This window comes from Pseudopipra pipra, chromosome 1 (assembly GCF_036250125.1).
Source record: "Pseudopipra pipra isolate bDixPip1 chromosome 1, bDixPip1.hap1, whole genome shotgun sequence".
NCBI classification, from domain to species: domain Eukaryota; kingdom Metazoa; phylum Chordata; class Aves; order Passeriformes; family Pipridae; genus Pseudopipra; species Pseudopipra pipra.
Window position 1 is genome coordinate 17,808,007 of NC_087549.1, and position 26,224 is coordinate 17,834,230.

Sequence of the window (26,224 nt, forward strand, 5' to 3'; positions counted from 1 at the left end):
AAACCCCAAGGAGGAACAAGTGATGAACAGTACAGTTGCTCCCCACTTGCTGACCAGTACCCAGCCCATCCCTGAGCAGCGATTGGTCCCTGCTGGACAGTTCCCCTGGGTTTATATGCTGAGCATTATGCCATAGGGTCGGGAATATCCCTTTGGCCAGTTGGGGTCAGCTGCCCTGGCCATGTTGTCTCCGTTTCTTGTGTACCTCCTCATGGGCAGAGCATGGGAAACTGAAAAGTCTTTGACTTGGGGAAAGCATTGCTTAGCAGCAACCAAAACATGAGTGTGTTATCAACATTATTCTCATACTAGATCCAGAACAAAGCATTAATATGAAAACTACCTCTGTCCCAGCGAAAACCAGGACAGCATGACAAACTTTTTGTGTCTTTGGAACAATACAATTTCTTAATGCAACTTAAAAAATTTAAGTCTTACAGGCATGCCAAAGAAACTAAGTAAAATGTCGCTACTTAATTATGAAGGTAAGACATGCTTACTTAAATGGGACCTGGCATAGGGGAGTCAGGAACAGTAGAGGGACTTTCTAAGCCTGTGTCTTACATTTTGCCTCTTGTACGTGCACAGCCTGGCTTGGTCTGCCTGACTTTGCCTATGGAGGAACCATTTGCTCAGAATTTCTACACAAACTTGAAACCTGGGCTTCTTCAAAGGCTCAAAATCAGGATTAGTGTCATAGGCAGGTGAGGCAAATGAACTACTTAAAGCAAAGGGGTAGTTGTAATAGCAAAGGCATCCAGATGAAATCTGGAATAGATGAATGGAAAAACAGAGGCCAAAAGGAAGCAGAGTGCACTGTCAAGCAGTATAGAGGTGGGCAAAGCGAGAATTGAAGGCCAATGCAAAAGGTAAGAGAGAGACTGGGGAGTGAAAAATAGTTAAACAAAGGAAGAATCTTTGTAGGAATTGAAGAGAGATGAAAAACTGAATCTGACAAGAAGCTGTACCTAGTTTTTTCTTAAAGAAACCGTGTTGCTGCCATTTAAACCTAATTGCAGTGAGTAAACCTGACTTCTGCTAAAATTGCAGTTGTTTTAGCCAGTTCTTGCTAGTAAAATGCATGACTATAGAATATCACTATCCCCTCGTGCTTCTGAAACAGGGAATTACTATTAACACCAGTTAACAAGCTGGTAAACAAAGAAACAGTAAGTTACAAAGCAAATCTGACACAGAAGGGTTTTGAGGGCAGGTTTTGTTTCAGCTTCAAGGAAGACCATCCTTTTCATCATCAGAATGAGATTAAAAACTGTTCTAATAAATGCCTAGGGTTAAATTATTGTACAAAAAGGTTGTGAATAAGAGCATTTCCTTTCTTGCCTATTGAGAGAAAGGCTTTGTAGTGAAGATTATTTCTCATTTTTTCAGATCTATTGAGTTCTGAAATTCCCGCTCAGTGCTGATAAATCTGATGTGAGCTTTGAAGACAAAGGAGTAGATAATTCTTTTTCTAATTGCATCCATAACTTTTTGAAGCTTACTGTTAAGATTCACTTGAAGGCTAACAAACATGTGGTCTTCTGTAATGTTATATAATATAGGCCTGTAAATCAATGTCAAGAGGAATGCTGCTTCTTATTTTCATGGTAAGATACATGGGATTTTGACTTTTTTTTCCTAGGCTCAGTAGTCATTGCTAGTTACCATGGAACAACTTCATTGTAGAAAAGACTCCTTTCAGTGAAATCTAAAAATTAAGTAAAATATGAGTGAGCCAAAATTCTTGATATCTAGTGTTTGTGTGATATTTTTTTGGGTTGCGGGTTTGGTCTCTTTGCTTTTTTTTTCATTTTAATTCTTTCATTCTCCCCTACTGAATGTGTTAAAATCATTAGAATAGTTCAAGGGGTCTAATGATACAACTGAATCTACAAACAGACCCTGAATGCTTCCAATAATTAAAAATCAAATTTGCATATTTTCCATTGCAGGTTTCATAACCTTTATGTAGCACACAGTAATCTCTAATATGAATTCAAGTAGGCCCAGAAGGCAAGCAGGCTATCTGCTTGTCATCTGGTCTTTTTTTCCTGTTGCTTATTAAAATGGTACTTACCCAAATCCAATTTCTCTTGCTTATCTTTGAACATGTGTTAAATGCACATCTGATGTTACTAACATCTGGAAAGTGTGAAGGATTTGAAATCCCCTCGAATGCTGGATTCTCAACAAATGAGACCATGGTGTGCTTTGCATTCACAAATGTGCTCTTTCTGTATCATATGCACGTACCCAAGTGCAAAGTACTCTTTTAGAGATAGTGATTTGTATGTGTATTTTTCACTGCTTATTTCACAGAGCAGAATAAGTGAGTTTCTTTTGCAAGAAGTAGATATGTATACAGATTATTCCCCCACCCAAGCTACTGACAGTTTGAGAGAAAATAGAGAGACAGAAGATGATTAGCCAGTTTGCAGCTGAATTTAGTTTATGTTTTCACTGCTATTTCTTAGTCTCTTGCCTTATTAAATTAAGGATGAGCCTGAGACTAAGACATATTTTGTGTGGCAAAAGTAATTACTTGTTTCCTCCCCAGGTTTTCAATACAAAAATATTCTTCTGTTTGTGCTTCCTTTTGCATACTTGTAAATATCTTCAAAACTGTCCCTGTAATATTTTTCAAATTCTGTTTTTCTGTTTTTACAAATATACTTCTACTTAAATACATTTTTTTTTTTGTGACACTAATGCAGATTTTAGTAACAAGGGAAAAATTTCCTTGTTAAACAGAGGTTTCTGATTTGTGGAGCTTCAAAAATAGTTGTAGATCAACTGACTGGAAATTAGCCTAGTGAAATAAAACAGAAAATAGTTTAGTTAGCTCTGTGACTACTAGTTATGTTCTCAACATAGTCTATTTGTTGTTGGATTAAAAAGATAAATTGGATTTATAAAGGGAAATATTGATCTTTAAAGGCCAATCAGGCAGTTGTTTTTTTCTCCAGAGTTGACTTTATTTGTTCAAATACAAGTGGTACACTAGCTTGTAAAATGTGTATGAAACCCATTGCATCTAATTTTGTTTCATTTATGATACATATACATATATATATATATATATATATATAAAACTGTCTATGAGATGAGGGGAAAGGACAATAACTTAGTGAGAAATGTTCATCTAAGATATCGAAAAGACACAACAAGAATTCCTTTGTTTTCTTATCACTGGAAGACCTCCTGTGGAAACTCCACAGCTGAATATGCTGTGGAGTTTATTTTAGAGTTATAGAACAACCCAGATTGGAAGGGATCTCAAAAGATCATAGATTTCCTGGCAAAAGGAGCCTAGATGAGATTATCTAGCACCCTGTTCAGTTACATCTTGAAAACCTCCAGTGAGGGAGATTCTACCATGTCTCTGATGAGGTTGTTCCAGTCACAGATTGTTCTTGTTCTAAAAAAATTCTTTTATGTCTCGATGAAACTTCTCCTGGTGCGCCCACACAGATCCTGCCCTGTACTGGGCTCTTCAGTCCAGGTGTAGGACCTTGCACTTGTCTTTGCTTATCTTTGCAATGTTCTTGCTATCCCACTCCTCCAGGCTGACTGGCTCTCTGTGCCAGATGGCTCTCCCTTATAACATGTCTATGTCACCACCTGGTTTTGCATCATCAGCAAATGTGGTGAGGATGCTTTCAATCCCACCATCCAGATAATTTATGAAGATGTTCAACAGTGTGGGGCCTGGTATCAATCCTTGAGGGACCCCACTTGTGACAGACTGCCAGCCCATTTTATTTAACAGCTGATTAGTTCAGTTGAAAAACTTCAAGCAATTAAGTTCTATTTCATTTATTTGAAAGATTGTAGAGATGTGACTGTGATGTTACTGAATCTTCAGTTTACTTCTTATATTTTTCTGTGAGAATATTTTATTTGTGCTCTTAATACTGCAGCCTGATCAACATCATGAGTAGCAGATCAAGCTGTATTGCTGATTAAGGATGTCCTGACTGTTTTTTTTAAACTGTGATGCCAAGTTCTTTTCAAATCATAAAGATTTTGTCAGGTTTTTTTCCTCAACAAGCCTCTTAGGTATTCAGAGATTACTTCAACACAAAAAAAGTAGGTAAATCTTAGTCCTGAGAAGGCAGTGACATTGCTGGCATTCCTTGAACCAAATAATGAGCAGAGTTACAAAGCCTTACTCAGCAGAGAAGGAGCTGTATGTGAGAGTGAAGGCACAAGATAAAGAATAATCCCTGAAAGATACTCTGGAAGACATACTGCTGTACTTAATGAAAATAGTTGAAAATCAAATTTTCAGCAGGAAAGCCATTTTTTCTGTTAGAATTAGCAGGAAATTAAGAACACATCACAAGACTAAAGCAGGACTTCTGAGAAGAATTACTGGAAATAAAGATGAAATTGGTTATCTAGCATTCATTTTGCACTATTACTGAATCAGGCTGTTTTGTGTAAAGATAATACAGAAGGAAATACTGGTTTTTGGGGTTTTTTTTTAATACAGTGGTATGTATAATTTTTTAAAAATCTGCATATCTTTATTGTTCACTGGAGAATCACATCATCTGTGCAGTTTGTTCACTATAGTGTCTGTTTATACATGCTCAACAACTATCAGTAGTTTTGCTTAAGAAAGATTGCAGTGTGCCACTGCAAGAGAATGCTAAATAAAGTTATCCTGATGAGTAGTAGAATCATAGAATTGTTTGGGTTGAAAATCACCTTTAGTATAGAGTCCAACGAATCACCAAGCACTGCCAACTCCACCACTAAAGCATGTCCCTAAGTGCCACATCCACACGTCTTTTAAATGCCTCCAGGGATGGTGACTCCACGAACTTCCCTGGGCAGCCTGTTCCAATGCTTGACAACCCTTTTGGTGAGGAAGTTTTTCCTAATACTCAATCTAAACCTCTGCTGGCACAACTTGAGGCCACTTCCTCTTGTCCTGTCACTTATTACTTGGGAGAAAAGACTGACTCGCACCTGGCTACAGCATCCTTTCAGGTAGTTGTAGAGACCAATAGGGTCTCCCCTAAGCCCCCTGTCATGGTTTGGGGTAAGAGACTGTACCAGATTCCCCAAAACTCCCTTGAGACCCCTCTTGGAGAAGAGGGACATGGACTCCTATTTTAGAGGAGCCTTGGAGTACAGCAGCACTGGAGAGAGAGGAGCTGAGAAGCTCAAAGGCGTCCTGAAGTTGGACCAGGACAGCCAGATGGGATGGAACTAGGGAATTGGATTTGGGGACTATCTCAAACCATGACACCCCCTTTTCTCTAGACTAAACACCCCCACCTCCTTCAGCTGCTCCTCGTAAGACTTGTGCTCCAGAACCTTCACCAGCTCTGTTGTTCTTTGCTGAATGTGGTCCAGCACTTCAGACTTGTTTCTTGTAGTGAGGGGCCCAAAACTGAACACAGGATTTGAGACGCAGCCTCGCCTGTGCTGAGTACAGGGAGACAATCACTGCCCTGGTCCTACTGGCCACACTATTTCTGATACAGGTCAGGATGTCATTGGCCTTCTTGGCCACCTGAGCACACTGCTGGCTTATGTTCAGCAGCTGTAGACCAGCACCCCCATGTCTTTTTCCACTGGGCTGCTTTCCAACCACTCTTCCCCAAGTTAATTTATTTTTAAGTCTCCACATTTTTACTGGGACTAGAATTATATGAGGTAAGTGATTAATTATATGGGAATGCTAGGGGAGAAGAAATGAAAAGCCTTGATTTAATGCAAAATATAATTAATGCTGTAAAATAGAAAGAAAAAAAAAGAGTGCTGAAATATCAATTAGGGAACGCTCACAGAAACCAATTTATTGAAATTCCACCACCTTTTCCACATGTGTGGGAATTACCCTTGCTAGCCACTTCTTTCTAAAAATGCTTAATGGCACAAAGAACCTGGTACGTTGCTACTGAGATTTTGTTATTCTTAGTTTGTAATATTAACTGAAACTAATAAATACCTCACCAACTCTTAGTTCATGACTGTTTGTTTATAGGACACTGCTCTACAAAAACCAAGAGAAGTTTTCAGGCTGCCTTCAGACTTGACTGCGTGTGATAATCGCCTCTGTGCCTCGATACACTTCTCATCCCCCACACAGGTGACCCTTTCTGATGGTACAGGAAGACTGTATTTAATTAAATCAGGCAAACGTGGAAACAATGCATCTGAAAAGTGGGAGGTGAGTCCTGCAATAACATATTTAGGAGTTGTATGTCTACCAAGTAATTCTTATTGTCACATTTCTTATGAGAATTGCATGTATGTAATGTCTGAAGAATTAAGCTTTAAATCATAACTCTGTATCACTGATACATAAATGTGTTCTAAATTACTAAATGATTTCTTTATAAACAAAATGCCTGAAATTCAAGTTTTTGAAAGGGAACGACCTTTTGACTAAAGAGGAATCTAAGTAAAAGTGAGTGTTTCTAAAAGGTGGTTAGGTGCTTATCTAGCTAAACTTTTTCTGAAAAACATTTCTCCTTTCCTTTCTCCATTCATATGTGTCTGTCTGGGATTCTCCCCCCACTTTTCACCTCTTATTGTTTAGTCTTTCCATTGGCCTGTGGAATAATATATTTTTTTTTTAAATTTGAAATTATTCTCAACCAAGCTAAAAACTGCGTTCGTTTTTAAGTTACGAGGTTTCTGGTCTGCATGATGTTTTTCTCAGTGGATGTAATTGTGCTTGAAATACTCACCATTTAATTTGCCCCATTTTAAAAATACATCCACAAAGACTAGAATAAAACTTGAACAAAAGTGCCGATTAGAAGCTTTGATAAGTAACCCTGAGGGTTACTTTAAAAGTAGGTATAGTGTTTAAGCAATATTATTTCCACCTCTCTTGTAGGGCTCGTTCTTCATAATGTGTACTTAGCTCTGGAAAATAATTGGTGCTTCAAATTTTTATTTAAAATTGTTGATTGTATGTTTCTTATGCTGAATTTTATGTTTCTTGTGATTAAATTATTTATATAATTAATTCTTTTAAGGAGTCTTGATAAGTAGCATTTTTTTGTATCCATATCAAAGTAATCTCTACATTAATAATGGTATTAGTTATCCTCCTTGGACACAACAAATATAAGTTACATTCCTACCTGAAACTGTGAATCTCCTGTTCAGTGGTGCACTCCTCTTTGTTCATGAAAGACAAATCTGTTATGAAGTGCCTGCACTTTGCATCTGTTTTCTTAATTAGGGGGAAGTTTCCTAAGTAATCAAGGATGTTCTACTATTGGCAGAAATATAGGTGTATATAGTGAAGGAAGAGTTCAGGATGATGGATTAGCTCCTTTCCCTACACTTTTTGAGAGTTCAGTAAAGGAAATTGGTCATCCTGTTCTTTGGATGCTTGGTAATAAATACCAACAGGTTTTTATTCTGTTCTGTATGAGAATGCTGATACGTTGGAGTTACAAGTTACATTGGAGTTGTCAGTGTAACAAAAACATGAGCTTTATATGTTGAGATTCTGTCATCGTTTAAATTGATTTCCTGAGTATGTAGAGTACCCAGTGGTTTTTCTGAATGGATACTTTTTTGAGAAAAGCTGAAATACATAGTTTCTAGAATTAAAACTTCCTGTTATATGTACCAAATGCTAAATATCTTGTGCTACAAAATGTGGAGTCCTTCTGTGTTTAATTATTTCATGTTCACAGTGGTGCTTATTAGCCTTTCAATATGGCAGTAATACTTATCTACTTGGCCTATCAGATATTGGATAGACTTTTCCTATCTGTATATATAAATAAAAATTAAAAGAATTCTAACCCCAGCTTCTTAATTTCATTATAGGTTTTTCTTTTTTACTCTCCTTCATAGTACTTCATAAATAAGGAAAATGGAATCTCTTTGCAAAAGATAGTAGCCAAATAAAGAGACTCCTCCTCCCATTATTTTTGATGAATAAACACTGGCAGTGATGCACTGGACCTTTTTATCTTCATGTTTGCACATGTCAAGGTCTACAAAGATTTTCAGAATGTTGGGGTGTCTAGAGAAGCAGTGAGGGCCTTGGGGAAATGCCTCCATTTTCATCTTGAGTGTGATACTGTTTCCCCAGTTGATAGACAGTGTTTATGGATCCTGTTGTGCTCAGGATCCATATGGATCAGTTGTACCTCCACATATGTGGTAGTAAACAGCCAAAATGCAGATGGGTTTGGGGATCTTTGTGCTTTGCTTAATATACCCTTATAATGATTGTATAATATAAACAATAATAACTAAAAAAATTTGAAAATAGTATTTTGACAGTCACAGAAGGAGGAGCCAGAAATGTGTGACATTCATGGATTCATATTGGCAGAGAGGTTTGTGGGAGGCAAAATGCTACTAATTTGATATTCACTGAAACCTTTCACTGCTTCCTGTGAAAGATCAGGGCTTCCAGGTTTAACTGTCTGACTTTTTTCTACATTTTTGTCTTCTAGATTATGTTTAATGAAGAACTAGGGAGTCCATTTATTATAGCACACAGTGTTTCATTTGTAAAATCTGATACAAATTCACTAGCTGTGCTGCTGCTTAGGGTAGAAAAAGATGAATTGGACACAAAAGGAAGTGGATTTCATGTTACCTTGGAATGGGTTACGATTGCAGAGATAAGCAAAGAGGGTAAGTGTTTTACGTTTATATTACTGGTGATTAATGTTTAAAAAAATAAAAATTGTGCTTTTATTTTTTGTCTTAGAAGTTGCTTTTCCACAGCTGCTGATATTTCTTTTCCCCAAAAGTTCAATTTAGATTTTACATAGGTAATTTTTTCTTACATTTTGGGATCAAGCTATTGGTTGTAGGCCTAAATTCTGATAGACATTTGGAAAGCAGGAAGAAGTAAAGTTTTATGTATGTGTGGTGAAGATAATTAAAAAACAACATAGAACTTTACTTTGATGTTATGAAATGAAATTTTGTTTTAGCTTGGTCTTGTAAAATCGAGCTTATACAAAACTATTCCTAACTAATCTCTGTTTTACTTTTCAAAATGTTGTACAGCTGGATATATGTCTTTGGTTATGGATTTTCTTGGTGTTTTTGTAGCTTCCAATTAACGCCATAGTGGGATTGGAATTAGTATGAGATAAATATAACAGCTGTAACATAAAAAAATAAATGCTGCATATTCTAGGTTTTCCTGCAATAAAAGTATGAAGTTATTACGTTAATTTGAGAACTACACATTAAAAACGTATTAGTTAGTGTATTAATACCTATTAATATATTATCCTAATAAAGTTTGGCAAATGGTACTTTTCGTGTTCAATATGACCATATATAGATACATTAATATCATGATTTACATAAAGGATGCAAGACCCCATGCTTCACTATCTGATTGAAAGATGCATGGATTAAATTAATATACCTTCTTGGCAAGACTGTGATATGGTCTTGCTCATTATCTTCCAAGAAGTATAATTTTGATACTGATAGAAACAAGATCTTTAAACACTTGAACTAAAGCAGTTGATTGCATCCTGTGGTCTTAATAGTCAAATGTTACTCAATCTCCTACATATATTGTAGGAATAGAATAGAATAGAATAGAATATTTCAGTTGGAAGTGACCTACAACAATCATCTAGTCCAACTGCCTGACCAATTCACAGATGATCAAAAGTTAAAGCATGTTGTCAAGGGCATTGTTCAAATGCCTCTTGGGGCATCAACAGACAGACTTGGGGCTTCAACTACCTCTCTAGGGAGCCTATTGCAGTGTTTAAACACCCTCTCATTAAAGAAGTGCTTCCTAATGCCCAGTCTGAACTTCATCTGGTGCAGCTTTGAACCATTCCCACATGTCCTGTCACTGGATACCAGGAAGAAGAGCTCTCCACTCTTGCTCCTTAGGAAGGCTGTAGAGAGCAATGAGGTGGCCCCTCAGCCTCATTTTCTGTGAACTAGACAAGCCTGAAGTCCTCACCCACTCTTCATAGGATATTCCTTCCAGCCCTTTCATCAGCTGTGTTGCCCTCAGTGACTTTATATATGTTTTCTGCTATTGAAATCTTGGGTGATGCCAGTATATCTCAGAGAGACAGAAAGCCACATGAGACTGACTGCCTTATGCTTTTGTGACCAGCTCAACAAGAAAAAGAAACCTCTGAACATTACTGGTTATAACTTAGAAGGCAAACTAAATCAGTAACATGGTCAGTCTAAACTAAGACTGTTGCTTAGTGAAAGCAGTAACACAAATTTTTATTATGTTGTCTAATACTGTACATTTTCATGAACAAATTCTTTTTAACAATGTGGTTTTTATAACTTATGACAAATAGTCATGGAATCCATAGACGTGGATATAAAAATCTTTCAGAAAGTTTTGCCAGTTTTCCAGCATTTCCAAAAAACAGACAAAATTTTTGAGATTATTGTCAGTAGAGATGTAAATAACAAGATTCAAAGCAAACTGAAAAGTAAGTTTTGAGTTAATTTAAATAAACAACTCAAAAATCAGACTGATGTATGAACCAGTCTCAAAGACAAAACTGTTTTGAGGAATTACAATTCTTTTCATCCTCTTTCATCCGTAGTCAATTGCTATGCTTAACTTTTCTTGAAACTTTGCCTGTGGGTGCAGTTTATCAAATCATATTGTAGTAAGAGTAAGTAGTTAATCAACAAGCCATTTCTCAAATTGCCAAAATCTGTGATTCATCAAAGCAAAGCCTTAAAACATAGTTATGTCTCTTGACACTAAAAACTGTGAGAGTCTCTGCCATGTCTGCTTGGCCAGACACAGTAATCACACCCACCACTATTGTATTACCTAAGAACAAAAAAAAATGGAAGTATGAAAATAAATCAGAATGGAGGGAGTGGTTAGGTCTGTTCACATCTTGTGTAGAACCTCAGAGGACTGTAACAAAGGTATACCCTTTCAAACTTTGTTATTTTCTTCAGCTAACCAATGTTTTAGGAATCCTCACTGTAAAAGCTTGAAATGAAGAGCCACCTTGCTGCTTTATCAGGCTAAGAAAATATGGCATTAGCTTTCTTCTGACCTCCTCTACAAGAAAAATCATTCAGTATAAACTTACCAGAAAGATCATAAAGACTTACTTAAAACTTTTTGAAGTTCTGATGTTTGATTAAAAATACTCTACAAAGGTTTTGTCACACAACGGTAAGTTGTGATATTTTAATGCCTTTTAACCAGTGAGCAAATGCTGTAGGAGAGACGTACAAACTAATTTGTTATGTTTCAGTGCATGATTAGATTCTGTCAGTTAAAACAGCTTATTCACAGAGTGGCTAACCGCCCACTGCAGCAAAAACATGCTCCTTTTGATTATATATCTAAGCCAAAGTAATTTTTTAATGTTATAAAGCATGTTACCCTCTTGCTTGGAGTCTTTTAATTATATGAATGTCTTACTCTGTCTCTAATTAGAATGGTTGAATCTCTTCAATTAATGCTGCTCTCCCTGCAGTCCAACCAAAGCTTCTAAGAAAAAGAGTGGTGCTTTAATTAACGCCATTAAGTACTGGAGTTACATTATAGTCCAGTTACTAACCTTTAATTCACTTCTTGCTTAGCAAAGAAGGTAACCAATTGAGAGGATTTAAATTATACCTGGGTTATCCATCAGCGTCCAAAGGAGAGCAACGAAGATGGTGAAAGGCCTTGACGGGAAGCAGGCTGAGGAAGGGCTGAGGTCACTTGGTCTGTTCAGCCTGGAGGAGACTGAGAGGAGACCTCAGTCTAGAACTTCTTTGTGAAGAAGAGGGGCAGACACTGATCTCTTCTCTGTGGTGACCATTGACAGTACCTGAGGGAATGGCCTAAAGTTGTGTCAGAGGAGGTTAAGGTTCAGTATTAGAAAAAGGTTCTTCACCCAGAGGGTGGCTGGAAGCTGGAACAGGCTCCTCAGGGAAGTGGTCACAGCACCAAGCCTGACAGAGTGCAAGAAGCATCTGGATGATACTCTCAGGCATATGGTGTGATTCTTGGGGATGGATGGTCCTGTGTAGGGCTAAGAGTTGGATTTGATTATCCTTGTGGGTCCCCTCCAACTCAGCCTATTCTGTAATTCTGTGATAATTATCTGTGTTCTCCTATGACTTTGATGTTTCTCTACGTTTAACATTGAGGTCAAACAGGAACCCATTTTGGAGAGCTAGGGGGACATAGAGGATTTTTACCATCATAATCTCTGATCTTGTCTAATGTATCTGCTGATCGAGAAATCTAATGATTTCCCAATTTCTTGCAAGTAAAGTCGTAACTACAAGTACAGTGATTTCTTTTAATGAAGAGATGAAGCAGAAATGTGAAAAACTAAACAATTCCTGGGGATGATTTTATCACCTGTGACCATTTTATCAAGTTGTTCGTGAAGATTGTGGGCAGTAAGATTCTGATGGAAAAAGAACAAACGTGCTAGAACCTGTGACTTTACTGGTGTTTGGAGTCAGGAGTACCCATGTGTTTCAGAGCACAGTGGGGAGTGATGTGGTCTTTGATGCCAGTAGCTGACATCTGGGACCTCCCTCTTAGAGAGCAGTGCCTTAAAAGAGTTAAGGAATATGGGCATTTTCCATTATGAGTAAAATATTATCACTAGCTATTTCATTGCTTCTCAGGTTTTGGCAGCAGCTTGAAAATTATTTGGAAAACTTGTTTGTACAGAGACTGTGCTGGGCTAGCTCTGATCAACAAAGACATCATAAATAAAAAAGGCAATCTTAGAATAATCCAATATTTAACAAACTTATTGGGAAATAGAAATTTTCTTTTAAAATACGGTCCGGTGATTTAAGCAGTAGATTTGCATAGTGTTTTTGAGCGTGATGTGTTTCTCAGATAATTTGTCTTCCAGAAAAATATTACCACTTTTTTTTTTTATAGGTGTTCATAAATATGAAATCATTAAAAGGAGAGTTTTACAAGGAAAATCAGTCCCCCATTATGCAGCAATAGAGCAAAGTGGAGATGGTCTAATGATTGTTTCCCACAAACCATTCAAATTTATGGAAAGTGAAAGTGACAAATTAGAAGAAAATGATGATACAAAAATACTAAATGAAAAGAAAGGTAAGACTTATGTAAGTATGTAGGCTGCTCTCTTCTTTGGCAAGGTATGTAGGCTGCTCTCTTCTTTGGCTTAGAAAATATCTTGTCAGTTTAGCATTTGTTTGGAAGCTCTAGCTATAAATGTTTGTTTTAGTATCTGTCTTCTAGACAGATTGGCTACTTCTTCTGTTTGTTTGTTTTTTGCTTAAACCTATATGAGGTGCTTTTTTGGATAGGAGACACAATTTTTCTGTCTTAAGAAAGAGGCTATTTTGGAAACAGAACGATACTAAGTATTTGATAGTAATTGGATTGGTAACACCTAAATTTATGCATCTGGCTGAAGTACTCAAATTAGGAAGCCAATCTTCCTAGATGGGAGGAGGGCATTGACCCCCTCAAATTGTTGTTCCTAAGAAAGCTTTTTGATATGTAATTCACTCCTGCCTAAAATTTAAGTAATAATTTTAAAAAACCTTTTCCTTTTCAAAGAATGAGAATCCTGTAAAAGATTATCTTTCCTCCAGTGGGAAAGTGGTTCAGAAAAAAATAATAATTTCAACAAAAGGCATTCATACTTTATTTTCTTTGCAATCAAAATAAAACTAAATATCTAAAAACCTATTAATAAAGTTGTTTATTCTTAAGTATGACTTATGTTGTATGTAGTTACATAGTATTATTTCAGGTTTTATTTTTGCTTTTGAATATGAAGCATTTGTTCATGAACAAGTCCTAACTTGGAACACAGTACAAAAAGATCAAATTTCTGGAATGTGTTGACATTGCAAATTGAGATAACCATAATGTTGTACGCATAATTGTATTAAGAATAGTCTGTACATATAAATTTGAGGCAAAGAAGTTCTTCAGTGGATTGAGCACCATAATGCAATATCTATGCAGGTGTCACCTGCATTAGCTAGTTCAGTGCTTTAAGGATTTTAAGGGCTTGAGTTGTGGGCTAAATATGAATAAAAAAACACAGTAAAGAGTATTATATGGCTCTTAACATAGCTCATTTCATGCATGTTTGTGCACATAGAGTGTTACCCAGAAATCTGTAATGTGTGAAATACTCTTTGCATCAATACCTTTAGAAAACTTCCCGTGGCACAAAAATCTAATGGTAAAGAAAGTACTACAACCTGAACTCCTAGTTTAGAGAAAAGTCTAATACCTCTCTAAGAGAGAATTTGTCTTTTGCTAGACCTAAGGTAGGCTCTAATTTTAGTTGCATGGTTATATAAAATTGCAGGCATAAAAGACTTTTAATATCAGATACAATCTGTGTCAATGTTCAGAATTCTGAAGGCTGTCATGTCTCAGATACTAGTAGCTTCTGGGAAGTATAATTGTAGCACCTGTGACTGATCCATTGCAAACAGGAAACTCGTGGCAGTGGGCAACAGAGCAAGAGTCCTTCCAGTGTCACAGTTACTGATATGAAGCTTAAATCAATTAAACCTCACATCATGTTGTGACAACTTGAGAGCTTCCAAAGGGAGCCAGTACTGTACTTTTTCTCCAAATAGAAAGGTCACTCATACAAGATTGCTCTTTAGAAAATGTATTCATCTGTATTTGTATTTTCTGTGACCAACTGTGCACTACCCAATCATGTTGCCATAGCCTTCCTTTTGTATAAACATTTCCCTTAAAAGGCCACTTCTAGTAGTTTAATAGTAAAGAAAGATATCAGACAGATTTTAGACCAAGTAGAAAAAGTCAATCACTACTTCTGGACAGGCAGTTTTATTTCATCTCCATTAGCTGAGGCAGATTAAGACTACTTGGTCTTCCAAAATCATTTCTGTTGAATAGTCAGCATAACCTCTGGCAAAATATGTAAGAAAACATGTTCACATCTCTGAATGGCATATACTTCTGAACATTCAGTAGCTTAGAAGTACCACTGTACCCGATGTCTCTTCAACCAGATTATTAATCATTAATGTTTCAGTGTATTTAAGTACATTTTGGCTCTCAATTTTGTCATGCTACAGTAAACTTAAGAGTAATAGTTAATGTCCATTGTATAACTCTACCAGCATATTTGAGTGTAGACATGAATATAAATTACTTTCCAAATGAAGGACACAGACAAACTTGATTGCTAAAAAAGTGTTTCTTCGTTTTATGATCAGAATATATTTTGTGTAAATTGTTCAGAGTAAAAGTTAATTTCCACTCTTTCCCAAAATTTCATATGTCCCAGCATTGTATGCTGTGGGATCCAGTAATCCTTGTATCCTTATAATCTAGTTTGTATTTTCCTGCATGTTTCCAATTGTAGACCCTCTTTATTACTGGCAGCAGACCGAAGATGATGTGACCATAACAGTTCATCTGCCTCAAGACATCACTAAAGATGATATAAAAGTGCATTTTTCTCCTGATAACATATGTGTTACGCTGAGAGACCAGCCTCCTTTAATGGAAGGAAAACTCTATACGTCTGTGGACCATGAAAGCTGCACCTGGATAATTAGAGAGAACAAAAGGTATTGTATATGATTTTAGTTTTCCTGTTGGTAGGAACTGATTTCAGAGTTTATACCGTATTCTCTGGGAATGGGCTCTTTTAATGCTACACCCGATGTCCCTTCTTGCAAGAATCTGTTTCCTCTGCTGAAAACAGTTCACTGTCTTTTGCAATGCTGTCTCACAATACTGTTTTTTTATCTAATTGTAAAGTAATCCCCCACCACACCCTCCTTTTACAGGGAGTAAACTTGCCAGGAAAAAAAAAGCCAACCAAAACACTCAAACACCAAAATGTTCAACATAGATTTGTAAGCAAAGTCAACTTGAATGTATCTCGTTGTTTGTGTTAATAATTTCTCTTTTTACTTCAACTTTCCACAAACAAGCCTTTTTAGTAATAATGTAACAGAAATTCTTTAGATTTGACTTATAATTTCCTTTTTATACTTTCCTAATCAATTATACATTATATACATTATAGAAAATGAATCTGTGTGAACCTAATATGCTGTAGACCATAAGTAGAAATATTCATGCTTTTATTTGAGAAGTAAATTTTAGTTTTCTTTCTAAAATAAAAATATGAAATAATGGGGGGGGGAAATAATTCAGATCTCCCTAAAACAGTCAGATTTTTGTTTTGTGAGTTGTCTAGTTTTCACACTCTGCCTGGACCGAGCCATATATTCACTCACCACGCTGGTCAGGCTAACTCAGGGAGATAGTCACACTCTTATAATGAACTCAAGGAGAAACATGTACATCACCAGTTGATCCACTTAACACTTGATAGCTGTTTATCTACAGCAAAGGCCACCATTTGTGTCAAGATCAGGTCCCCAAAAGGTTAAATGTAAAAAACAGTAATTCTCCAGAAGAATTATATGTTTGTATATAGATTATACTAATACTGTATATTAAACTTCATGACTTCATGTTTGTTGGTTATTAGGTATCATGCTGAAAAATAATTCAGCTGAGTAACTCAATTTTTTTATTCAGTTGAGTGAGTGATATTACATGAATCTCAAGCTTACTTTAATGAGAAATAGTAATTCCATATTTCAGTGTAATTAGTTGCACTCAGTTCTTAACGTTTATACTGAAGTGCCACTATAAATCTGTTGATTAAAAGTCTAAAACTTGCTCTAAATGTCTTCTGTAAAAGTGTGCTATTTCTAATACCAATGAAATTGCTTCAGAAACTGATTCAGAGTTCACCAAATAGTTGTTGCTATGATACAGTAGTTAGTAACTTTAAAGTTTTTCTGTCAGAAACACTATAGCTGTTTTTGCTGGAGACCCTGTAAGTGTATCTAAAAACTGAGTGTAATAAAACTAACTTTAATTTTATGGTTATATCTATGTGTTTGTCTAAGAGAGCATTTAAATGGAATTGCTGTGTTGGTGCATTGGGCTAAGTGTCTTATTTTGCGTTTAGTTAATTAGTTATCCCTAATAATTTAAAGATTATTCTCTGTTGAGAAATGATTATTCTGTTGGGGTTTTTTACGTTACAGAAATCTTACTTCTTCTGAGATATTATTTTAGATAGTTTATATAATTAACTGTTGTAGTATTTCCGAAGTCTATTAAAACAAATATTTTTGTCCTAGATGTCCACACTTAAGTAGCCCTAGGAACCACTACTTATGTTTCAAATAAACTGCTGTACTAAAAGTCTGGCAGTATTTGAAAAAATTGCTTTACAAGTGATCTCCTGCTGTATATGAAATATTTTAATGAGTCTGCTTTAGGGGAAACTGCATTTACATTGAAAACCCTGAGGTTTGTGCTTAGGCTTTTAGAAATCAATCCTTGGTCTGTTTTTCTTTAGAATATTTTTTCTTAGAATGGTTTGTTTTATAATTTGAATGCTAATAGTTTCTGTGATTTTCATTATTAATTCAACTTGAAGAGAAGTGCTCTAATCTAGAGGATTTTTTTACTAATCTGACAAATGGATATAGTGTTTTCATGTGCTGCTCTTTGTATTCTCTTTGCATTTTAGTTTGGAAATTTCTCTAATTAAGAAAAATGAGGGATCCCGGTGGCCAGAGCTAATAGTTGGTGACACAAGAGGGGAATTCATTATGGACCCTTCCCAATGCTCCGAAATAGCTGAAAGCCTGATGCATCTGACTTCTGAAGTAATGGTAAAGAGTTGAAAATAAAGCATTCAAAATTCTTGTACATTTGCATGTTGTCTTTTCTTGGTATCCTAATTTGCAGTTCATTGACCTGGTTCATTAGTTCGTTTACTATTCAGACTCCTAACTACATTCATTTTTAATTGAAACTGTTAACAAACAAATGGGACTAGAGTTGTGAATGTATTTTCAACAGTAATATCATCTTCATATGAGACTCAATTTAGCTTACATGATAGTGTCTGTGCACCAAACAGAAGCCTGATTTAACATTGAAAATAAACTTTGTTCCCACCATTTAGGATGTGGCTGTTTGTTTTAAAGAAGTTAATTTGATCTTGGAGGCTGTCTGTTTCTTGTTTATCAATAGGTTAGCAATACTTTAGGGATACTGTATTTGACCTACATGCTGTGAGCGTAAATGACCTGTTCAAAAACATGACTCATGAACTTTCTGGCATTATTGTTATGCAGGAAGTCTACTTAAAACAAAATAAAATGTAATTTTTAACTGCTGTTTGCTTGATACTTCCCCTTTGGTTTAATTAGAAAATGGCATCTCATCTAAAATTTTTGAAGTGATTCCTTGTGGTTCTTGATGTATCAGTTTTGGATTATTACTTTTTTTAAATAAGGCTGAAAAGTGTTAGTAAATTCTGTTTAGTACTTCAAATTGATTTCTCTCCTCTCTCCCTTACTATTTGTGAGTAAAATATTGTAGTATATCTTTTGACTATAGATTCTTTGGGAACTTGAAATATCTTTTCTTTTGTACCCCATACTGAGGTTAAAATGATGATTTTTTTTAATTGTAGTTTTCATTAATTTAAAAACATTAAATATATTTAAATAAATTAAAATTTTTATTAGCAAAGCTAAAAGGAAGCATGTATTGAGAGCTCCTCACAAAATTAATTAATCCATTTTTTAATAGCATTTTCAATAACGGGCTGAAACAAGCTTACACTGGTGTACATTTACTAAATATATATAGGTTTTCAGGGTTGTATACTTTTGCTACTTAGAGAAGGGAATTTATTGACCATGTTTTAGTTGCTTATGTGCCTTTCCTCAAACTGAAATGGATTTTGTTATACCTACCACTCATGCTATCCTCCACATCAGAAACAGTTCTATTAATTTTGAATAATTTCATAATAGCTTAATCTTTCAGTATGTATGGATAGGCAAATGATTCTTCCAGTTCTATTGATTTTTTTTTTATTGTTGTTATGTAAAGAGATTTATACTTTTTTTTTCTGTAGTTTGGATTTTCAGTGTAGTCCACTGTCTTTATTTCAGAATCCAAACCCTGAAAAGGAAAAACCACCTTGTAATGCTCAGGAATTAGAAGAATGTGATGCTTTCCTTGAAGATGGCGCAAGCTTGTGCAGATTTGATGGCGATACCTTGAAAGTTACTCATATAGTAAGTACTGCAAATTACTACAGAAATACTTTAAAACATTTTTATATGCAAGTTGAATTCTATTATCATTACAAAAATTTCAAACTCTTGAAAACACATAAATTTCTTCCATAACATCATATCACAGTAGCAACAGAAATTGTTCACCCAGATGTGTCCTTCAGTGTCATTTTAATATTAAAAGCAAGGCTCCTTTTGTTCTGATTTAAAAATATATATACTTTCACAAGTCAGCCATTTGAAAAAGCAAAGTTATGTCAAAATAATTATAAGAAAAGGGTCTTTTTCAGTGGCATAATATTCTTTAGATGGCTTAGTTTGCAATTTTCTTAATAATTTTTCAGATAGCCTGGTAGAAAGTGGACCCTTTTTACTAAGAAGGTGGAGCATAGATCACTTTATGATACTTCTTTGTCAATCACACTGAAAATAACAGATTGTAGGCAAAATACTTTAATAATAGACTTGATCTGGGCTGTAAGCAACCTTGACTAACGGTAAAATTAGAACCTGATCTGGTCATCTGGCTAGAGTGGGAAACAGCAAAATCTTACAAAAACATTACAGATCAACTCATTGTCTCGTGGTTGTTTGGGTTTTTTTCCAAGATGTTTCTATTAAGCTTGTAATAAACATTGGTTTTGCACCCCATCACTACTCTGTGTCACACAAAGTACATGTAGGATAACCTGTTTTGTACAAACATATCATAGTTACAGGATAAGATTTGATTCAGTTCATAATTTTCTGTTTCCTCTGAAAAAGCTAGAGAAGAAGTCTGAAGTCTGTATCTTAGAGAGCTTGGTGTTTTGTTTGGGTTTTTTTTTTCTTCCTTGATTTTTTTTTTTAATCTCTTGTCTTTTTTTCTCTGGTAGTACAGATACATGGCTCCACCAAGAAAATAGTCTGTTTTGTGGATACAGTGTGATAGACAGACATTTGTTGTAGAAAAAATCTGTTATTGGTAGGAGGATATTTTACAGAAACTCATTTCAAAGAGATTTTAGCTATTAGTGATACACCAAACACATCAGGCATAAGTAGAAATAAGAGGTTCAAACTGAATAAAAGGAAAAACAACCATTGTTGTAGCATGGATACAGTCCTAAATAACTGAGCCTAAACTACTGCTTCTCACTATGAAGGGTAAGAAATTTGTGTCCCAGAGACATTTCCCAGATCAGGAGAAACATGAGATCATGGCATCAAGAAAGGTTGCTTTCTAGTGGGCAGCAAGATATTATGGTGCAAGTTTGAACTCCACAAAATGTTTGTAAAGAGTTCCTAAAATGGGTGGCATAAAAGTAATTCAAAGGTTAATGTGTGTCAAGCATTATGGACAAAGGACAGTTACTGTGGATAGGAAATTTTTGTTTCAACTTCATCTATGTGAACTTGTGGTTTTGGTCCTTGTTGGAGTGTGTAGGAATATGAGTATTTCAGTATATTTTTCAGCTTACAGAAATGTATTTTCATTTTTATTTAGTTCTTCTTTCAAGTTGTTTGGGGGTTTTTTTGTTAGCATTTCAGGGGCCTGTTCTTTCACAATGTGGCTGGTACAGCTTTTCACCCACAACTCCTACAAACATATTTATTGACAAGTGTGCCAATCTGATATTTAGTAATTATTTGATTGTAACTAAATTAAAAATGTTGACATTTTCTAGTTTTAGTATTCTGACTAATCCTTGTTTCAGTGCTTACCAGCTTTTACCTCAGAGGGACAGTATTTCCTTCCTGTTGGCATTGCAGAAAACCAGACATGATTACTTAGAGAGAACCTTTTCCTAACATTAGAAGTTGCAGGTTAGGATCCTCTATCCTAGAAAACCATTTCTGCACAAAACACATTCCCATTTGCTTGTATACTAGACGTAATGTTTCTCTAAATATTATCCCAAGGAACTTAATTGCATCTGTTTGAAATGTGTAAGGTATCTGTGATGTATTGAGCTATTGACCAGTGGGGATGCAGCATAATGTATTCAAACATTTTGTCAACTAACAGACATGAAAACGTTGATCATCTGACTTTAGCATATGTGTAACAGAATCTGCTTTTTATGCTTTGAATCAATATTTGTTTTGTTTTCAGATTAATCTTGGAAGCAACCAGTATCTTTTCTCAGTTGTTGTGAATCCCAGAGAAATGCCATGCTTCTGCCTGAGACACGATGTTGATGCTCTTCTCTGGCAACCTCACTCTGACCAACCAGAGAACATGTGGGAACACATTGCAACTTTTAATGCTTTAGGTAGGAAATTAACTTCTGTGTCACACACCTGAAACTTTTCTATCTGAATGCTTTTAGTATGGCTTCTGTTGATATTTCTCTTACTTAAATCTGAATTGGAAGTTACTATAACTTTGTTGATAGCAGCGTGGTAGCTTAGTTTTAGACATAAGAGAGCATAGAAATAAAATGTTTATGCTCTGGAAGGAAAATAAGCCTTTTCAGACCATGTACAGGATGCAAGCACAGTACTGCACAGTTAAAAGGAGAGTTCCTTGGATAAGTGAACTTGAATTAGAGACTTGAAAAGCACAATCACCACATTAACACCCACACAGAAAACATCCAGGAAATAGCTGCAGTTAATTGATTATGTGTCTAGGTATATGTAAACTTAAGGTAAGATGTTTTAATAAGAGACCTCTAGATTTTTGCTGTCTCGTCCCATGTCATAACCATTGCCATGCATTGTTCAATGGGAGTGAAGCAAATAACCTTTCAGAAAGATGGTAGATCATTTGGCAAAGATTGTGTCTCAAGCCTCTTTACAAAAGTGTGAAAAGAAATCAGTCTGAAATAAGTCTGATTGCTAATAGAGTCCTGTAATGAAAGAGAAAAAGGAAGATTTTTCTCCTTCTGAGTGAATATTAACGGAAATTACAGTGTGTTGAAAAGTAACTCATTTTTTTCAGTCAGTTTTAAATAGAAAACAGGTTTTAAGTGTCTGTTCGAGATTAGAGAGGCTCAGAAATCTTAATTTTTAGATGTAATTACACACTGGGAGATAAAGGGAGAGAAAAGAGTTATTCTGCTAATATTGGGTCAAGATTGCCCTTATAGGCCATATCTGTGCCTTATGATCCTGCTGAGAAAATGAAAGACCTTGTGGGGCTTTTATCTAGCTGTACATACATATGTATAAAAAACACCAGTTAAGATGGTGTACAGAAGAATTGCATATTGGCATTAAAATGGTTAATGCATCCCTCCAGAAACTGTTGCCTTATGTAATAAGAACATATATCTTCTTTTTTTTTGTTACTAATTGCATATTATTTTTTAAGTTAAGCTTGGTTTTGTATCAGGCAGTTAAAGCGCTCTCAAAACCAGTATATTACTTATCCCTTCTGCTTGGTTTTGGGCTACACAGGTTATGTCCAAGCATCAAAGCAAGACAAGAAGTTCATGGCTTGTGCTCCAGATTACTCCTATGCTGCTCTTTGCGAGTGCTTGCGCCGAGTTTTCATCTACCGTCAGCCGACACCTCTGGCCACAGTTCTCTACAACAGGAAGGAAGGAAGACAAGTAGGACAGGTTGCTAAGCAGCTAGTAGCAACCCTGGAATCAAATGATCCTATCTTAGGCTTTCAAGCTACAAATGAGAGATTATTTGTTCTCACAACAAAAACCTTGTTTTTAATAAAGGTGAACTCTGGAAATTAATTATTCAGTGTGCTCTGCTGTAGTTTGTGTTAACAATTTGTTGTAGAACTGGATAGGTAGATGATCTGACAAGTTCAGTGCAATTTGCTGAAATTCAAAAAGGGGATGTTTTACAGGGGAATCAAACTTTTTCATTAGAATATGTCTGTAAGATAGCGACAAAGTTTTTCGACTTTGCTGCCACTGAAATAAGTTTTTTCAGAGCTATGGGAAAGTGTCTTCTGCGTCAACAGCTTTGTCAAAGCAGTTGACAGAGGCTGCTACTGCACATGTGAATAGATTTATGCATTGTTTGTTCCAAATGACTTTGTTTGCCATAATTCTGAATTTTGAGAATTCACTTCTGTTTTTAAATGCCACTGTTTACCTATGAAAAAAGTAGTCAGATAAAGAGTTACAAGCGTATGATGTGCAAAGTAGAATGTATCATTAAAAAAAAAATCCCCAATTCAAATACTCTTGACCAAAAACTTTTGATATTTTGACATTCAGTAGTATTGAGTAAAATGTGAATGAAATTAATGCAGTGTTATGTATCTTATACAGGTACTTAAGTGGAGCAATTTCATGGCATATGCACATTTTAGATTATTGGTTTGGGACTTACTTATGCTTGCAGTGCAATCTGTTCATATTTTAAGAGACACTAGAATACCTTCTAGTAGCTTTTTCCAGAAGCGAAGTAAGAGTCAAAGTATAGCTGGCAAATACACATTGAATGCTATTAGTTAAGGTCTGGTTATACTCTCAGTTGTGCCATTTTCATTTGACTTTGTACTTCATCTCAAGTGACTAATTTACAAGGAGAAAATGGCTGACAGAAAAAGCACCAATGTTGTAAAAAGCACTGGTATTGTAACCTGGGATGGGAAACTCAGAAGTGCTACTTCTGCCTCTGATCCCACTGTAAATGCTGTGTTATTACTTAACCATTTTGTCTGTGATGCTCAAGTCCAGGTGTGGTATATTTGCAACGTAAGAGTACTCAGACCAGTGAGGATGCTTTGGTTTAACAAACAGCTGTGGTTGAGTTCAATAGTTGTGTCTGAAGATTTTTGGTTTTGTTTTTTTTTTTTTCTTTAAATTGGCATTGTCAATACATTTAAACCAAAGGGTCAGTTGTGACAGCTCCACCCTGGGTTGGGGTTTTTTTCATAGTTTGCTTAAAACTCCATAACAAAGAATGCCTAATATATTGTGTACTGGCAGGAATGCTGCTGTTATCTGTGGTACCAAAGTACTGAGAGAGTCACAAATACAAGTGGCCTTCTAGTTTGCATCTCTCTTCTGATATCATTTCAGAACTCTGTTAAGAGTATTGAGAGAAAAATAAGTGTTTCTTTAGTTGTGATTGTTTTTACTCTCCTGTAAATTCTCCAGACTTGTATTGGTGAACTGATTAAATAATGAGTGAGAATTTAAGAGGGAGGCAAACACTTGTACCTTGCAAAAACCCTTGCAGAAACTTTCCAAGGAACCTGATTTTCCTTCTCCTTACAGCAGGGTTATGTCGTATATCTAATATTGAAAAGTTTTTCCTTGCTCTTTTAAAACTATCTTGGAAATGCTTTTTCAAAAGGCTCAGTGAACGTATTACCATTTCATGACTGTTTTGCATCTAAATTTTAATTGTTGGGCAATAATGTCAAACAAGGTGGTAGAATTCCTGCAGAGGTCCTGTAGAAAAGATTTGATATAGCTTATTACTTTGCAGCATAAAGTGTTTTTACATGTATATGAATATTACTTAGTAACCTGAGATTTAATCATTGTGAACAGGGAGTTAAGAACATGATATTTGGGAAATGGAGGAGTGAAGGATTCATAGGCAACATGATTTTGTCACCTTGTGTCTACTGCAGGAAGCTTCAATATAGATGAGAATTGTAGCTTTGTCAAATTCATCTTGCTGTGAGGTAGATATCTGGAAACATTCTCTGCTGTCTCAGGCAACAGTGGAAACAAATAAAATGGTTACCTCTTCAGAGGCTATGTTACAATATGTAATGACTAAAACTCACATTCTGCCCAAATATGTGTCCATTTCAAGGGAGTTCTTGTTTACTCTGGAAATAACTGAACATCTCTTTTTCCATGTTACTCATCTGTTTGCAATCATGGTGTTCTCAAAAGGGATGTATTAAATACTCTCTCTCTTATTTTGCTTTCTATGAGACTTAAGGATATTTTATTATTTAAAAGATTTGTTATCTTGAGGAACCTGGCATGCTGTTACAGGGCAATCCCAAGCACAAAAGCAGGGTGGGCAGGAAATGGATTGAGAGCAGGCCTGGAGAGAAGGACTTGGGGGTGTTGGTGGGTGAGAGGCTGGACATGAGCTGGCAATGTGCGCTTACAGACCAGAAAGCCAAACGTCCTGGGCTGCATCACAGGAAGCATGACCAGCAGGTCGAGGGAAGTGATTCTGCCCTGGTGAAACCAGGTGAAAATGTGAAACCAGCTGCCCTGGTGAAACCCCACCTGGAGTGCTGTGTTCAGCTCTGGGCTCCCCAACATAAGGAAGACGTGGACCTGTCGGAACAAGTCCAGAGGAGGGACACGAAGATGATCAGAGAGCTGGAGCACCTCTGCTATGAAGACAACCTGTGGGACTTGGGGTTATTCAGCCTGGAGAAGAGAAAGCTCTGGGGAGACGTTATAGTACCTAAAGGGGTCTGCAAGAGAGTTGGGGAGGGACTTTGGACAGGGACATGTAGTAATAGGACAAGGAAGAATGGCTTTAAACTGAAAGAGGGTAGGTTTAGATTAGGATTGGAAGAAATGCTTACTTTTAGAGAATGATGAGACACTGGGACAGGTTGTCCAGAGCAACTGTGGCTGCCTTCTCCCTTGAATTGTTCAAGGCCAGGCTGGTGGGGCTTTGAGCAACCTGGTTTAGTGGAAGGTATCCCTGCCCATGGCAGGGGGGTTGGAACTAGATGGTCTTTAAGGTCCCTTCCAACCCAAACCATTCAATACTAACTAAATGGCTGCAAGCCACTGGGATGCACTCACTATCAGTATTTCCATTTCTGCGTTCACTTACATTTAAGGCTCATTTATTCAGCATATCCTGAGTAGGCTTATACAAAGTATAGAATGTGGATTTTTAAAATAAATGGTCTTCTGAGAACTGAGAATCGTGCTTCAATTTTTCTAGGATTTTATTTCTTGAAATCTTACATTTTAAGAGACAGTTCTTCCAGAGAGGTCCCAATCACAATCTGTTTACAGAATTTCTGAGAAATTATTTGGCTATTACAGATTTGCATTATTTGCTTTTAGTATTCTTTTTCAGTGCTTTCCTTGGCTGCATGTTTGAAATGTATCATGTATTCTTCTACAACTTTAAATAAATGGAAAAAATGTAAAAGTTATTAATAAAGGGTTTTTTAATTATTTTAAAGGATTTATGTTATTTCAAATCTGTATCCTTCTTATGC

General features: G+C 36.0%; 1 protein-coding gene across 4 annotated transcripts in view; it reads left to right on the top strand.

The window, feature by feature from the left end:
• The window catches only part of NUDCD1 (NudC domain containing 1), a 39,335-nt gene that overhangs the window by 11,641 nt on the left and 1,470 nt on the right, over positions 1-26,224 (top strand). For 2 of the 4 annotated variants that reach the window (XM_064646524.1, XM_064646536.1), the window contains 8 exons: positions 6,002-6,187; positions 8,451-8,634; positions 12,875-13,060; positions 15,336-15,543; positions 17,538-17,682; positions 18,979-19,104; positions 21,200-21,359; positions 22,489-26,166. In XM_064646524.1, coding sequence (XP_064502594.1) covers positions 6,002-6,187; positions 8,451-8,634; positions 12,875-13,060; positions 15,336-15,543; positions 17,538-17,682; positions 18,979-19,104; positions 21,200-21,359; positions 22,489-22,781 — 1,488 coding nt within the window. In that variant the 3' untranslated portion in view covers positions 22,782-26,166. Of the gene's footprint in view, positions 1-1,389; positions 1,608-6,001; positions 6,188-8,450; positions 8,635-12,874; positions 13,061-15,335; positions 15,544-17,537; positions 17,683-18,978; positions 19,105-21,199; positions 21,360-22,488; positions 26,167-26,224 lie in introns of those variants that run through there. The other 2 variants (XM_064646545.1, XR_010428535.1) reach the window with 2 other exon arrangements.